The sequence below is a fragment of the Perca flavescens genome, chromosome 19, assembly GCF_004354835.1.
Source record: "Perca flavescens isolate YP-PL-M2 chromosome 19, PFLA_1.0, whole genome shotgun sequence".
Taxonomy (NCBI): Eukaryota; Metazoa; Chordata; class Actinopteri; order Perciformes; family Percidae; genus Perca; species Perca flavescens.
The window spans coordinates 25,564,167-25,578,925 of record NC_041349.1 but is presented as its reverse complement, the minus strand read 5'-3'; the positions used below and the strand labels follow the sequence as shown (position 1 = coordinate 25,578,925).

Below are 14,759 nucleotides of genomic sequence, written 5' to 3'. Positions count from 1 at the left end.
AGGACTAGGTGGAGGGATTATATCTCCAACCTGGCCTGGGAACGCCGATCCCCAGTCGGAGCTGGTTAATGTTGCTCGGGAAAGGGAAGTTTGGGGTCCCCTGCTGGAGCTGCTCCCCCCGCGACCCGACACCGGATAAGCGGACGAAGATGGATGGACATATATATATACACACACACATATATATATATATATATATACACACACATACATATATACACACACATACATATATACACACACATACATATATATATATATATATATATATATATATATATATATATATATATATATATACATATATATATATATATATATATATATATATATATATGAGCCGGGACTTTAACGCGTTAATTAAGATTAATTAATTACAGACTTTAATGCGTTAATTAATTACACAAAAGATAACAAGTTAAACATTTTTTACGCATTTTAATCACACTTATTTTTGCACCGCGGGACGTTTCTCACTGGATGAGTTTCGGCACCAACTAGCGTTCATGACTTCAGACCTTTTATATATGTCAATGCTTCAGACAACAACAAACCACAGTGAACATGAGCGAAGAAGCTGACGAGACCGCTTTGGTTGGCTCCGTGGATGGGAAATTTTGTTATAAAAAACGAACGGATGGAAGCGTCAATAAGAGCATGGTTGTGTGCAAGCCATGCAACAAGGAATTCGCATATCACCACAGCACATCGAGCCTCAAGTATCACCTCAACGCAAAACATTTAGCAGCTAGCGTGGACGTTAGCCCGACTCCGAGTACAAGGACCCACACCCAACCTACACTCCACCAGATGACTGGTTTGAGGACCAGGGTAACTCTGAATGTACTTGAAAGTATTGTGTTTTACTTAAAAAAAACATAGTTTACAGAAGGTCTACCTACCTATAGGCTACCTGAATTTCTGAAATGTACTATATTTCTAAATATGCTATTGCTACACTTAATGGCAAAAACTGCACTGGTCTGCTGGACTTTGTTGAACAAAAATAAACAATATTTTGTTGCTTAAGCTTATGTATTCAGTCATTATTCAATGGTATACTAAAAATCCATGTGAAAAAAATTACTTCTCACTGTTCTCAGGTCAAATATTTATGCAATTAAAATGCGATTAATTTCGATTAATTAATTACAAAGCCTGTAATTAATTAGATTAATTTTTTTAATCGAGTCCCAGCCCTTACAAAAGTAAGAAATACACAAATAAATACTCTACCATACACTCTAACATAGACTCATGCACAGTCATCCCAGTCAATAAATCTGTCTGTCAGTTGACAGATTTTGTCACCGTGATAGCGTCACAACCCTTCAAGATGCAATCACAAAACTTTACAGGTGTGTAGTGGAGATCGAAATGAAGGCTGAGTTCGAAAATGGGTGTGGTCCAACCAAGGGCGCCAGAAGTAGGGGGTTAGAAAGTAGGGAAGGGCCCCCTCACTCTTCACGCCCCTGGCCCGACTTGCCGTCGTTTTTGTTTTCCCCTGATTTCAGTCTTTATTCTAATATTCTTTATTCTTCTCACTGTTGCTTCATATTTAACGGACAGATATGAGAGTTGTTATCCATCTTCTCATCCGACACTCAAAAAGCAAATAAGAGTCCTAAAATATTAAGAAATTCCTTTCAAAACCTATATTTTGCCCTTAAAAAGGATAGTCTTGCTAAATGTTGTTTCTGCAAGCTCTTGATTCAGGGCACCTTGGTGCAGTGGTTTCTGAAATCAAATAGGGGATGTTGTCTGACTCAAAATGATCCACAGTTGCTGTTGCACATCCCCTACCTCTGTGTGACCTTTCTGTTATTTCAGACAATAAAACTCGGATTCAGCAGCAGAGCGTGCCATAACAATAATCTCAAAAGCTGCCTCATTCCAAAAGGAGCAATTCAATCTGTTGCAAATGACTCCTGACTAATATAGTCTCAACCGGATGTTATCAGTGCTGTTCAACAGGCACTTCTTGCAGCCTCACCTCGCACGCTAATAGCGGGATTAATCCCAGGCAACCCAGCCATTCCGCCTGTTCACCGTTCATGAATTCATATCAAGGAAGGAGATTAGCTCAGAAATAGGCCTTTTAGGTGTGTGTGTGTGTGTGTGTGTGTGTGTGTGTGTGTGTGTGTGTGTGTGTGTGTGTGTGGGTGAATGTGTGTGAATGTGTTTAATACAACAAACAGGGCTCAGAGGGATGACAGACAGTGTGTCTAAACCACCTGCAGAGAGAGAGGATGCAGGAAGCTGTCAGGGTCCCGACACTCTTCACAGCGGCTTTGATGCCAGCTATACTGCGATACCATGTTCCCATAAATGACAAGCCATTATCGCTGAAAGAAAAAAAGTGTCACTGCCGGTTTACTTTTACATTTGAGGGCAGCAGGGTAGCCCAGTCGCTTAAGAAGCCATGCACAACTGGTCCTGACCTCTCATATTCCTATTAAGGAAGGGAAAGAGAGGTGATCAATTCAGTCTCACATGAAAGGCCCCCATATCATGCTAATGTTCAGGTTCATACTGGATTTCTATTGGAACACATTTACAAGATTTAATATTAAAAAACAAACTTCATTTTTCCCCTCATACTGTCTGTCTGAATATACCTGTATTCACCTACTGTCTGAAACGCTCCGTTCAGGCGCCTGTCTCTTTAAGCCCCTCCTCCCGAAAAAGCACAGTCTGCTCTGATTGGTCAGCGTTTCCAGGTCTTTCGCATCTGCGTTTGCTGCACTGTCATTGCAGCCAGGGAATGACTGTAGCGGCACTGTAGCAGCACTTTTTAACTATATATAGCATAGTTGTGACATCACAATCATACAGACTTGATGCCTTGTTTAAAAGGCACAGTTTCTAAATACGGGCTGTGTGCATTGCTCTGTGGATTGTGCGGTTTGATACTTTCACAATATTTATATAGGACCTCGGCCTGCATTTTAATAAAAAATAACATGGAAATTTAACTTTTTACAATAGCAGACCTCTAAATGATTAACCTTATATTCCGGCTAGAACCCAATATAGGTTTACACATTCAAAAGCAATCCTAATTATGCTAAAGATAAAAGGAGAAACAACTACTCCCAGCATTTGAAAATGTTGCTATTTGAAAGAAAGATGGAAATATCTGTCAGTCACATCACTAGATCCATTATGAGAAACGTTTTTTTTTTTTTAAGGATTTCTGACAAGTCTTTTTAAATTGTTTTCCCCAGCACCTCTGACAGCTACACCCTGCAAATAAGATACTGTAATCAGTTGACAGCTACAGAGTGAGTGATTCCTCCCTCTTCGCCTCAGGAATAATTTAAGTGTGATTATGAAAGAGCAAAAAAAATAAATAAATATAAATCACAATGTCAGCCTTGGTTATTAAAATAGGCAGCATGGTAGATAATATGTCATGCGATGTCAAAACACTGCTTACTTACTTACATTCTGTATGTCATATTTAATTAAATTCCACAAAAGACACTTAATGGATGATGCGATGTGTGTCTGTGGCCATGTTCAGTCACAGGACACTCAGCTGTGTTCACATGACAGACAGTTGTTGGCTGATTTGTTACAGAGTCTTAATGCAACAGAGGTTGTGAGCTGAGGTTAATTAACATCATCTTAACATTCATTCATTTTCACCGATGTGCCAGGTGTCCAACGATTAAGATTTAATGCTGCCAAGTGCCAAAAAAAGGTGAGTCAGTGAGGAACAATGACAAGACGCATCTCATCTGTGCTGCTTGGCACTGCAGTCTGCGCTGATGAAAACTGAACAGAAACCGAAACAAAGCCTAGCTAATCAAATCCAAATATTTCAGCCGTATACTGTTGCAGTGCCATGGATCTGGCCTGGCTGCCAGATGAAGACAGTCTCTCAATTCCAAAATGGCATTAACAGAGAATTAGTCAGCCAGGAGGAGCCATGTGGGCCCCAGATCCCAAGCTATGAACTACAGCTGAACTCTGAGCATCAGAGCAGGGCCCTGCAATGAGGCAGGAAGTCACAGCAGTGGAAACAGCATCCACAAAGAAGTCCACCAGTGTTAACGGCCAGGAGTGAGAGACTGGCCAGCTACTGTGTCCATCCTGAAGCTCGCCTGGCTAAGTCAGCTACTTTCCTAAAGGGGATAAGGGGATAGTTGCCACTTTTTTCCCCCCTCAAAATAAAATTGTGCAGCCTTAAAGGCTAGAATGTTTAGGAGGAGACGTTTAGTGTCTGATAAATGCTTCCAATATCAAAGGTCCAATATCATAAAAAGTAAGATTTCCATGTCTTTGTTTATTATAAAGCTGGTTGACGTGCTTTATACTCTGAAAGTATCAAAACACTTAATCCACATAGAAATTCACACAGCCTGTATTCAGAAACTGTGCCTTTAAACAAGCCCATAGGACTTCCGTAAGGCTGTGATGTCACAACTATACTATTGTGCTTTCACAAAATATTTACACAATGAGATTATATATATATATATATATATATATATATACATATATATATATATAAATAATAATATATCAAAATATTGTCTCCCCCTGAGTTGGAAGAAACCAACTCAAGTGCTGAGCACCCTTTCTCTGTCTAACAGTCTCCACTTATCACTGTTCAACCCCAAATGTGCATCAAACTAAGTGGCCTAAGTGTGAAGAATAGTGGAGAACAAAAGGGGCTGATGTAAGGAGCCCAACAGGAAGGCAAGACGCTGAGGTCACTGGAGGATAAAATGAAGATCTGATGCACTGCATAAAGAGCAGCAACTCATTTGTTTTCATAACAATCACTTCAGTCCTAAATATCTCAACATACAACAGTTTATTATTCTGTCAAAATCCAGGCCAAGACAGAACAGCGCTCATGACTTTTTAACTTGGATCAAAAGTATCCATTTTCACTAGATGAACTCTGAACTGAACTCTCTGACAAACTTTAAGATCTGAAAAGTTGGGTTCGTGGGTACGTCTGAGCCAAGCACCAGATCTTCACCGGCAGTGTGGATCTATTTCTGCCTTCATCCGACTTTTGTTTTTCAAAAGATACATACAGTAGCCCCCGACCACGCTTGCCCGAAGGCAAACCGCAGTGTTTACTCAAACGCAGGGTAAATAAGGGCGCTTCTTGGATCTGACAAACTGTGAAGAAATTCACTGGGTGTACTGTGTGTGTGTGTGTGTGTGTGTGTGTGTTTCCCTGACAGTGTGCAAAACACAGTGGGGACCCCTCTGCAGCTCAAACTTTTTAAAAACCTGGCAAAATCAGCCACTCGTGTTTAGCATCCGTGCACACATGCACACCCCTGCTACGCACATACGACGAGCCTCCTCCAGCAGGCAGGCATGCTGTAACAAGACCCCTCCATTCAAAGGATATTTGCTTTTCAGTGCTGCCTTTCATCCTCCGCAGGGCATACAGATCCTAATGCAGCTACCACCGCGCACCTAACTTTATATTCCTAGAATTCGACAAAAAACGTCTCCCTATGTGTAAAGTGCCAAACTTTTTTTTCTTTTTTTCTCTTCACAGTCAAGAGCTGTCACAGCGGGGCGCCGAGGCACACGGTATGAAAATACCAGCGAAAACCATTGGTGGTTATGCCAGAGAAAGCAGCTTCAAAACTGGTTACCGAGAGATTCTCAACCGAAAGAGAGTGGGAGCGGGAACAAGAGGGGAAGCAGAGGGCTTTGCACCAGAATCATACAAAATGTAATCTGAACAAAGTAGAGACAGATAAAAAAAAACAGATAATTAAGTTCATGGTAAAATATACAGTATGTGGTGATATGAATGAAATGAGAATAACATAAGGCTTGAAGGCCATTTTGATTTGTGCGATTTCTCCCTGGGTGAGGCGGCCTGTTTGAGGAGGTTTGAAATCTACAGGAGCTGTCTGTCAACAGTTTTAAGGATTATTTTTTTGGGGCTTTTCCCTTTATTATAGTGACAGTGGATAGACATGAAATGGGGAGAGAGATGGGGGATGACACACAGCAAAGATTCTAACACCATGAAGGGCGAACGCTCTTACTGGGTGAGCTAGAGGCCACCCCAGGAATACCACTAATTCGACAGGGATTGTTCAGCAGTGCGTAATGATACCTCTGGACACAAAAGCAGTGGTGGACTGTGACTACGTACTAAGTACAGTACTGTACTTAAGTACAAATGTTGAGGTACTTGTACTTTCCTTGAGTCTCTTCTTTTCATGCTACTTTCTACTTCTACTCCGCTACATTTCAGAGAGAAATATTGCACTTTTGACTCCACTACATTCATCTGACAGCTTTAGTTACTAGTTACTTTACACGTTAAGATTTTTGCACACACGACTCATGTAGTTTCTAAAAATGTTTTATGATAAATGAAACTGCCCAACAATATAACGGCCTACTAGTCCAGCTAAAATGAGTAGCCCATTAAACACTCACAGTTGATTGACTGAACTGTCTGGATCGTTTCCAGTTTCTAAAATGTGAGGATCTTTCTGCATTGAGCACATTTATTTTTAATACTTTAAGTACATTTTCCTGATGATACTTAAGTAACAATTTCAATGAGTATTTTTTTACAGGGTTGTATAAGTACTTTTACTTAAGTAAAGGATCTGAGTACTTTTTCCACCACTGCACAAAAAGGCTGAGCAGAATGCAGTCCTATTGCAGACTGACAGGACGAGACGGACAGAGGACTTTCAAAGTTGAGCTGAGCGAGAAACTAAAGACGAAATGGATGCTGGCTAAACATGTTTTGTTTCCAGTGGACGACTGAGAGTGACATGAGAGAACAAGGATGACAGCAGGGAGGGGGCAGAGTGCCACCTATTGGACAAACAAACACACTTCACTTTTTACTCACAACTGACGTTAAAAAAAACAACACACATTTGAGACAGCTTCATGTCTCACTTGGCAGACCCATCTCCCTGTAGTTGAGCATGAAAGACAGCATGCGTGGATGACAGAGGGAGAGGAGAGCAACACACAATGAAAATATGACTCATGTACTGGATGGAATCCATTTTGCATTTGAAAGACACTAAATGTGCAAGTTTCAAATCATCCACACTGCCACAAATTACAAGCCTCTTGTTTTGCATACTTGAAAGAAAAAAAAAGAAAAGCCACGTAATGATGCGTCTGCCATGGGATTAAAATGAAGAGATTCTACCTTTTTATATGTCTCATTTCAATGCAAGTCTATAGTGTTGATCGTGTTTGTCACGCATTCTGTCTCACGACCTGACTCATAAAATGTGCCTGCAAAAGAGAACCGTGTCCCCATCCAGTTTAAATGAAATCCTGCAGCTTTGTCCATTGTGCCCAAAATTACATTTCTACAGACAGAAAGTGACAAATCAAAAAAACGACCACTTGGGTGTTACAGACTGCAGTCTAGTGGAATAAGGTCTCAGAAATAAAAGGAAAGATTTCTTCTGCTATACGTGATTAAAAACAGTTTTTAAGCTGTATTGAGGTTTAACATTATTATTATTATTTGATTATTTTAGCTCTGTCCTGTTGGTCACTTCCCATTTTTTGTCTGACCAGCCGTTGACCATAGGCCTAGCAAACTTGATTCCTTTTAAGGTTTCTGGTTATTCTGAGTCCCTCACTAAACTGATCCGGGTTGTGCGAGTAACTTGAGTCGTTATTGATAGGCGAGCTTGCAATGTTTCGGACTGTCTGCTCGACCTTGATACTACATTTATACACCAAAAGCTACAGTAGGCCTAGCTAGGCTACGTGCAGAACATTGTATGTTATTTCAGAAGTGAAAGAATGGCTTTTGTTGTGGATTTGCTTTACCCTGAGCTCGAGGAGAGACCTCGCTCGTCTGCTACAGATCCACTCGTAGCTGGCTGATGCGCGTGATTGACTGATTCGCGCGGGAGCTTGTAAGTCATCGATGACTCACGCTCTGAGTCTGCGGGTCAGGAAGTTCTATAACCTGTCTCGGACTGTCTCTCTGCTCACTCAGTCGCTTGAGTTGACTTGTGGAGTTGTGGTTGCCTATGAAATTGTAAGTTATAAAGCTTTTGGCAGCTAAGATGACTAGGACTAGTAGTAGCTAATGTTGCAAAAGGTTTGTGTGTAGCGCTGTTATCATTTTAGACTGAATTGTAGTAGGACTCAACTGATCCGAGTTAATGATACTAGAGACTCGCGATTTATGAGTCAATTTAAAGAGTCGGGTGAAAGAGCAGAGTGAATCACGACTCAAACAGGTTTAGCTGACCGGACTGTATATCAAATCCAAACTATCACTTCAAGAATGAACATCAACATCAGACCCTTTTGATTCTATCTTCTCTTTTGAATCCATTGCATTCGTTTCAGTATACTGTAAATTGCCTCCTGATATACAAAATAGAGATGGCCCGATACCACTTTTTTGCTTCCCGATACCGATTCCGATACTTGAACTTGCGTATCGGCCGATACCGAGTACTGATCCGATACCAGTGGGTCATATATTTCATTATGTTTTAACAGCTGTATACTACTATCCCTGTATGGATGTGATATTATTTCTATCTTTGTTGTCGGTCTGGCTCAGGTTAAACTTTTTGTGAAACATGAACAAACACAAACAATGAATGTCGTACAACTTTCTTTTATTCTCCAGTTTGACAGTCGGTTATAACGGAAAAAGAACATAAATAAACTACTTTAACGTAGATTTTCTTCAGGGCTTTATTACGTGGTATCGGATCGGTGCATACACTCCAGTACTTCCCGATACAGATACCAGCGTTTTAGGCAGTATCGGAGCGGATACTGATACTGGTATCGGTATCGGAACATCTCTAATACAAAATCCACTTCTGGACACTTAATGAAGTTCCCTCTACCGCTGCAACCACATCTGAACCTAAAGAGAGAAGTTTAACTAGAACCGATAGATGATAGAGGTGTAGAGGACACCATGATAAGGATTTGGCTATGTAATTTGTTCCCGTATGAAATGGATTTTACCCGTCATGTCACATAAAACGTACTAAGTGCAAGCACTGCATGTTAAGGCATGTTCAGTAGCCAACCGATGAGACTGTGGTTGCACTGGGCAGCTTCCAGGTAAGACTAGTGTGTGAGAGTGCAGCAGGGTGTTTCTGGGAATGATTACTCACTGCTTTCACACTGGGTAAATAAAGGGTGGGGTGGGAGGGGGAATGTATGCTTCTTTTCCCATACACTAAGAAACATGCACATCTGCATGCTAAGAAAAAGGGGGGTCAAGAATAGACAGCAAAGAAGACACGACCATACAATGAAGAAACATGGTTTAGATTAATCTGTGTTTAGACAACGGGGAAAACACGTTTTCAGGGTCTGTACACTGTGACATATTTCTGCACATTTATCATAGTTGGATACATAAAGTGAATTTGATTCTAACACCAACTGGTCAACATCAAAGAAATGAGGGGTCACAATGTAGTGGTGAAGGATAATTGGTGTGATAAAGAGTTCAACTCTGATTATAGGTTTTGCCCTTTTCCTGTGTTAACTTCCCACCCTTATCATAATAATCATATCTCCATACTAAATTAAAGCTTCATGCAAGCATACATATCAGTTTGAGGATTGAAGACAGTGTTGTCTTCAATGTGTCTTTTTTCAATGAGGGCCCAGCTCGGACCAGACGCGGACTGATGGCAGCATTAATGTAGAGCCCAATAGTTTCTGCGATAACAGAATCACGGACGGAATTGCGAATTTAAAAAAAGCTATAAAAAACAGATTCCATAGGGCCCTACATATGTCAGTGCTAAGTGTAAGTTTCCAACCGAGCTGCCCCACTGTAACAGTAGTTAAAAAACGTCTTAAAAATACATTTACATTTTTCCCCCAGTGGCTGAGGCCCAGTGGGGGGCAACTTAGGCCCGGTGGGCTACCAGGCTTACAATGAACTGGGGGAAACCCTGGAAGACGATGAAAATGTTTGGGATACAGAGCATATTATCCATTGTGTTATGTTTGCAGACATACCTAGCATGTTGAAGATAAAGTCCTTGGCGGTGTGGACCTCTAAGGCGGTCTGGTCTCCGAACTCTCCCTGTTCCAGTAATACCAGCTCAGACACCTGGGCTGACAACTGCTCCAAGGTGGCCCCCGACCGGAAGTCCACCTCTGACAGCTTCTTGGCGGGGGCTGGGGAGCGCGGTGCCACCGCACTCATCAGGGACTCCATCTCTACAACCCTGTACGATAAGGGTTGAGGAAAGAGAAATTGTTGTTGGTTTGTTAGCCAAACGTATACATTCAGGATTTTAATATCACACCAGCCCTATTTTTGTAACTAACTCAGTCCTAATGGTTCCCCTGAGAGATGGATTATGCTGTCACAGTGCCAATAATAATTAGGCCTATCGGTTTTGTGGGTAGCTATTAGCAGCCTAGAACAAAACACATGCCTGTTTTCATAATGTGTATTTTTAGACCGATTAAGTTCTCGAACGTTCATGTTTTCATTGCAATATAATGATTGCCTTGTTTTAAACAGCCTTGTGTGAATCATGAGACTTTGAGGAACAATTCTGGAGAAACACATCAGGGAACAACTATCATTACATTTTAATAGCAGTAAATGTGATGTTGCAATTTATTACAGCTTTAATCAACATTTAAGTCATTTAAACTGAGGCTAAGTACAGAAAGGCCAAAAATGCATTGATAGCATGATTAATAAGAGCATACTATGCCACTATTCTCTGTTACAGGGTCTAACCTGAAGACTATTTGTAAAAACATTTAACTGCACATATTATCATCATCATACATTATCATAAAAAGTACTGTTTGGCAACCTCAATTGAATTAGATTTGTTCAGTGTGTTTTACATGAGACGTTTGCATTAATGTATGTAAATCACAGCTAAATCACTGCCTTTCTAAAAAAAAATAAAAACCTGCTAATGCAGGTTGTTTGACAAAACTTAGGTTACTGTTTTTTGGCATGTCTTCTATCCTGCACTGTATCCTAGCATGTGTCCATGGGGTTGAGTTGGTTGAGTCGTGCCTTAAGCAATGGGTTAAAAATGAACGGCATATTTCGCATTCCAAAATGATAGGATTTAAGTAATTAGCGTCAAGTGGATATGGATAAGTTTGTCACAGTAGCTATATAGAGTGCTAATTTGTTTACACGTCCAAATTATTGTACTAAAACGTGTGACGTAAAAGTAACAAGCCACAAACTTATAATGTAAACACAGCTCAGCCGAGTGGAATGACAACATGGCCTCTGCCCCACCGAACTAGGTCAATTAGCGAGCAAGCTCCCCTGCTCCTAGCTGCTAAGCTAATAGCCGAGCTAATTAGCCAGCCTGCCGTCTGACAGTCAACGATAGCTAATTACATTATTCGTAACAGATGAATAGCTAATTAGCATGAGCTGCGTTATATATATGCATATGACTGCTTGCTGTACAACCATATTAGCAGACCATTTGACTTGCAGTGATAAGGTCGGTGTGGTAGCCTACAGTTACCTCGCCCACAGTCAGCTCATTTCTTTTAATAGCCAACTAGCTTCGTCAAATTAGCATGCTAGCTAACATGACAGTTGGGGACAGTGAAGCTAAGTGCAGCAGCACACTTCCCCCACATACAAACGAACACGCACAAACACACATTCGCACTAAAATCTATAGCTACACTAACAAGCGCGTGCGCGCACGCACCCGCATGCACTCAGCTCGGGTCTCGGTAGCTTGCGAGTAGCGGATCACAGTGCAATCATTAGCTATCCGGGCTAAAAGCTGTCGAACATAGCAAACACACACCCTTTACACAGTGACGGGAGGGAGTTTCTTCGCTATCTTGTACGTTTACTGTTATTGTGATCCCTGTGCTTCAATCCGCCTTCTTCAGCTGTCATTTCCAACAGGTCCCAGGCGCCACCTTCCCCCTGGCAACACCGTCCCAGAAATCATCATGGTCCTCCTTCGCTGAGGATCCAGGGATTAGTAGTATGTGTGGCACGCACGCCCCATATTACAAAACTACAAACGGATTTGTGAGGTCAGGTTATGATTAAAATCGTGCCTCTGTGTCCTCGCAAAGAAGACGATCGAGGCTGTGCTACGGTTTAGTAGGAGAGCAGGGCGGTGTTTTGATGCATGAGCATGTGAAGTCCAGCACAGCAGCAGCGGTGTCCTTGCACCAGAGCAGCAGGGTGCTGCATGTACAAATGGGTAACGTTTTACTGATCTTATGCCTGTTGATTGCTGAAGGAGGTAGGTTATGTACAGCAGCGGATTGCACTTTCCACTTTCCAAGTTAAGAGATTGTCATGTGATACTATTTTCCATGAATTATGCTATATAGTTGTGTAATTGAATGTGTTACTTTGCACACAGGAGGAGAAAGTGCTGACCAGTGTGAGGTTCAATACAGGTCATTTAACCGTAATTCACAATTCGTACAAGATTCCATATTTTAAACTCAACCGTCATTTTAATATTTATGTATTTGAATATTTTATGTTTTCACATAGTACAAATGCAAAACCAGATTTCAACCTATTTTCACTTACATTTGACCTCATATGTATATTGTTAAAGAAAATCATACTGTACAAAAAGTACTTTTAATCAAGTTCATAATTTCATCCTGTCCAACACAGAGTGCCTGCTTTTAAAGGGGTATTCCTGCATTTTATTGTATACATAAAATTCTCTAAATCCTTAGTTTTTTTCAGTCCCTGGTATGCGCCAAGCTCCTAAACTATTTCTGAGAGACACCTGGATGTCAATGTTTCAGACTTTTCTCCAATTTTGTAAAATACTGTATCATTTCACCTCTGTGCTTCTTGCTTTTTTTTCCATCATCATTCAAATGCTGAATGAATAGTGAACAGTTTTATTCTCCTGGGACACGCTGGGATCTCTGGCAATCGCAATTGCTGTTCAATATGCATGCATAATCCTACTTAATTACACCCCAAGCTATTCATTTCCTGCATCGCTGCTAAACGTCTTTGGATTGATAGTGTCAGAATTAACCTGACAGACCTCTCTCTCTTAGCCTGCCGATGGATCATTTACTAGCTCACACGCTGCAGTCTCACTCACTGTGGGAAGAGCTGTCGGTGTAGCGCCATACAGTGTCTGATTCATCAGCCTATTCTGTGGTATAAGTGGAACATCTATCAAGGTAATGCTGTACCAAACAGCACTTAATGAGCAAGTTGAGGGAGTGAAACTACCCCTCTGCCAAATGAGAGGTTAGAGACAACCCTGGCCTCCAGCAGACAAAATAAAAAATGAGAATCGCTCTTAAACTGCTTTGAAGTCTTCCTCTTTGCCCTCTTTTTACCCACAAAGGACCGGAATGGAAAAACATAACCAGCTCGCCTCACATTCCTCCATATATCACCCTTGTCTAGACCATAAAAATCGTCCCCATTGCAAGTGAAAGCAGGCTGAAGTCGCAGGCCTGTGATGGAAATGTGTCAGGTCAAGTGATGGTCATGATGTTCAAGGATTCATCCTGTGGAGTCAGTGCTGCAGTGATCAAAGAATATAAAAGAAGAAAGAGGGGGAGGTACCCTATAGGTGAAATGAAAATAGGGAAAGGAGTATGGAAGAGCAGAAAGGAAGAAAATATTTTTTTGCGGAATGGGAATGCAGGATATACAACATTAAAATCCTCCTTTTAAAAAGAGGTGTTCACACATTACAGTATTTATTATGAACTTATGAAAAGGGTTGATAAGAAAAATATAAATGTCCATAAAAAGAACACTACAATCAATTTCATCTTAACTCATAAATGGAAAAACAAGGCATTTAAAAAAAAATAGTAAATCCTTTATTACTTCATTCTAATTCAGCCAAGCATAGTATACAATTTTTTTAGGATATCTTTCAAGCAAAAAAATGCCAGAAATCACCTAGTTCCAGCTTCACACTTTGGAGGGTTTTGATGCTTTTTCTTCTTTTATATGATAGTAAATTGAATATCTGCAGATTTTTAGCCTCGCTATAGCAGAGTGGTTTTATGTTGTCGGTCCACCATTTTGTTCCAGACTGAAATATCATAACAAGTTTGAATGAATTGCCTTTGGAATTTTGTACATCAGTGGGGACATTCATCAAAGTGAAGTGAAACGTGACAAAATAAAGTATACTCAAGCAATGCACAAAGGAAAATGGAGGAGCCGCTCACTGCTGGGGAGGGATTAATCAGTTAATATGGAAAATGTCTGGGGAATAAAGCACGCCATATAGGTAAAGAGTCAATAATAATAACTTTTAATAAAATGTACATAACACCTTTTTAAAAACAGAGTTTACAAAGTGCTTTGACAGACAAAGCAAGGCAAAAGCAGGAGATCCAGAATGGAATAAAACAACAGAGAGCAAGACAAAGTCACAATGCAGTCTGCGTGGAGTGCTGCTCGGGTGTGTTGAGAGTGTCCCGCTGGTGCTCTTCACTTTGGGAATCCTACTAGTATAAAGAGATTGAAAGACACTGTGGCACTTAAGAGATTAAAGTGTAAAAAGCCTTTTATGCCTTCTTGGCTATAAAGTCATTAAAACATGATTTATTTTTTTTCCAGAGTGCCACAGTTTCCTTCAACCATTTTAAAATAGCAGGAAATGAAAACAAGAGAACAAAAGACGCAAAACACAGTAGAAAGAAAACAGTTAAAACGTGACCAAAATATGAACACATAAGTAATAAAATAAATAGAACATCAAAAGCAATACAAAATAAAAAAAAGAGTTGTGCATGTTTAACTCACA

The 14,759-nt window shown here is 40.6% G+C and overlaps 1 protein-coding gene across 1 annotated transcript in view; it reads right to left on the bottom strand.

Moving 5' to 3' along the window:
- Positions 1-12,230, bottom strand: part of tmem102 (transmembrane protein 102) — a 36,725-nt gene extending 24,495 nt beyond the window's left edge. The window contains exons 1-2 of the mRNA XM_028564465.1: positions 11,793-12,230; positions 9,997-10,208 (exon numbers count right to left, since the gene is read on the bottom strand). Coding sequence (XP_028420266.1) covers positions 9,997-10,198 — 202 coding nt within the window. The 5' untranslated portion in view covers positions 10,199-10,208; positions 11,793-12,230. The remainder of the gene's footprint in view (positions 1-9,996; positions 10,209-11,792) is intronic.
- Between the last annotated feature and the right edge of the window lie 2,529 nt (positions 12,231-14,759).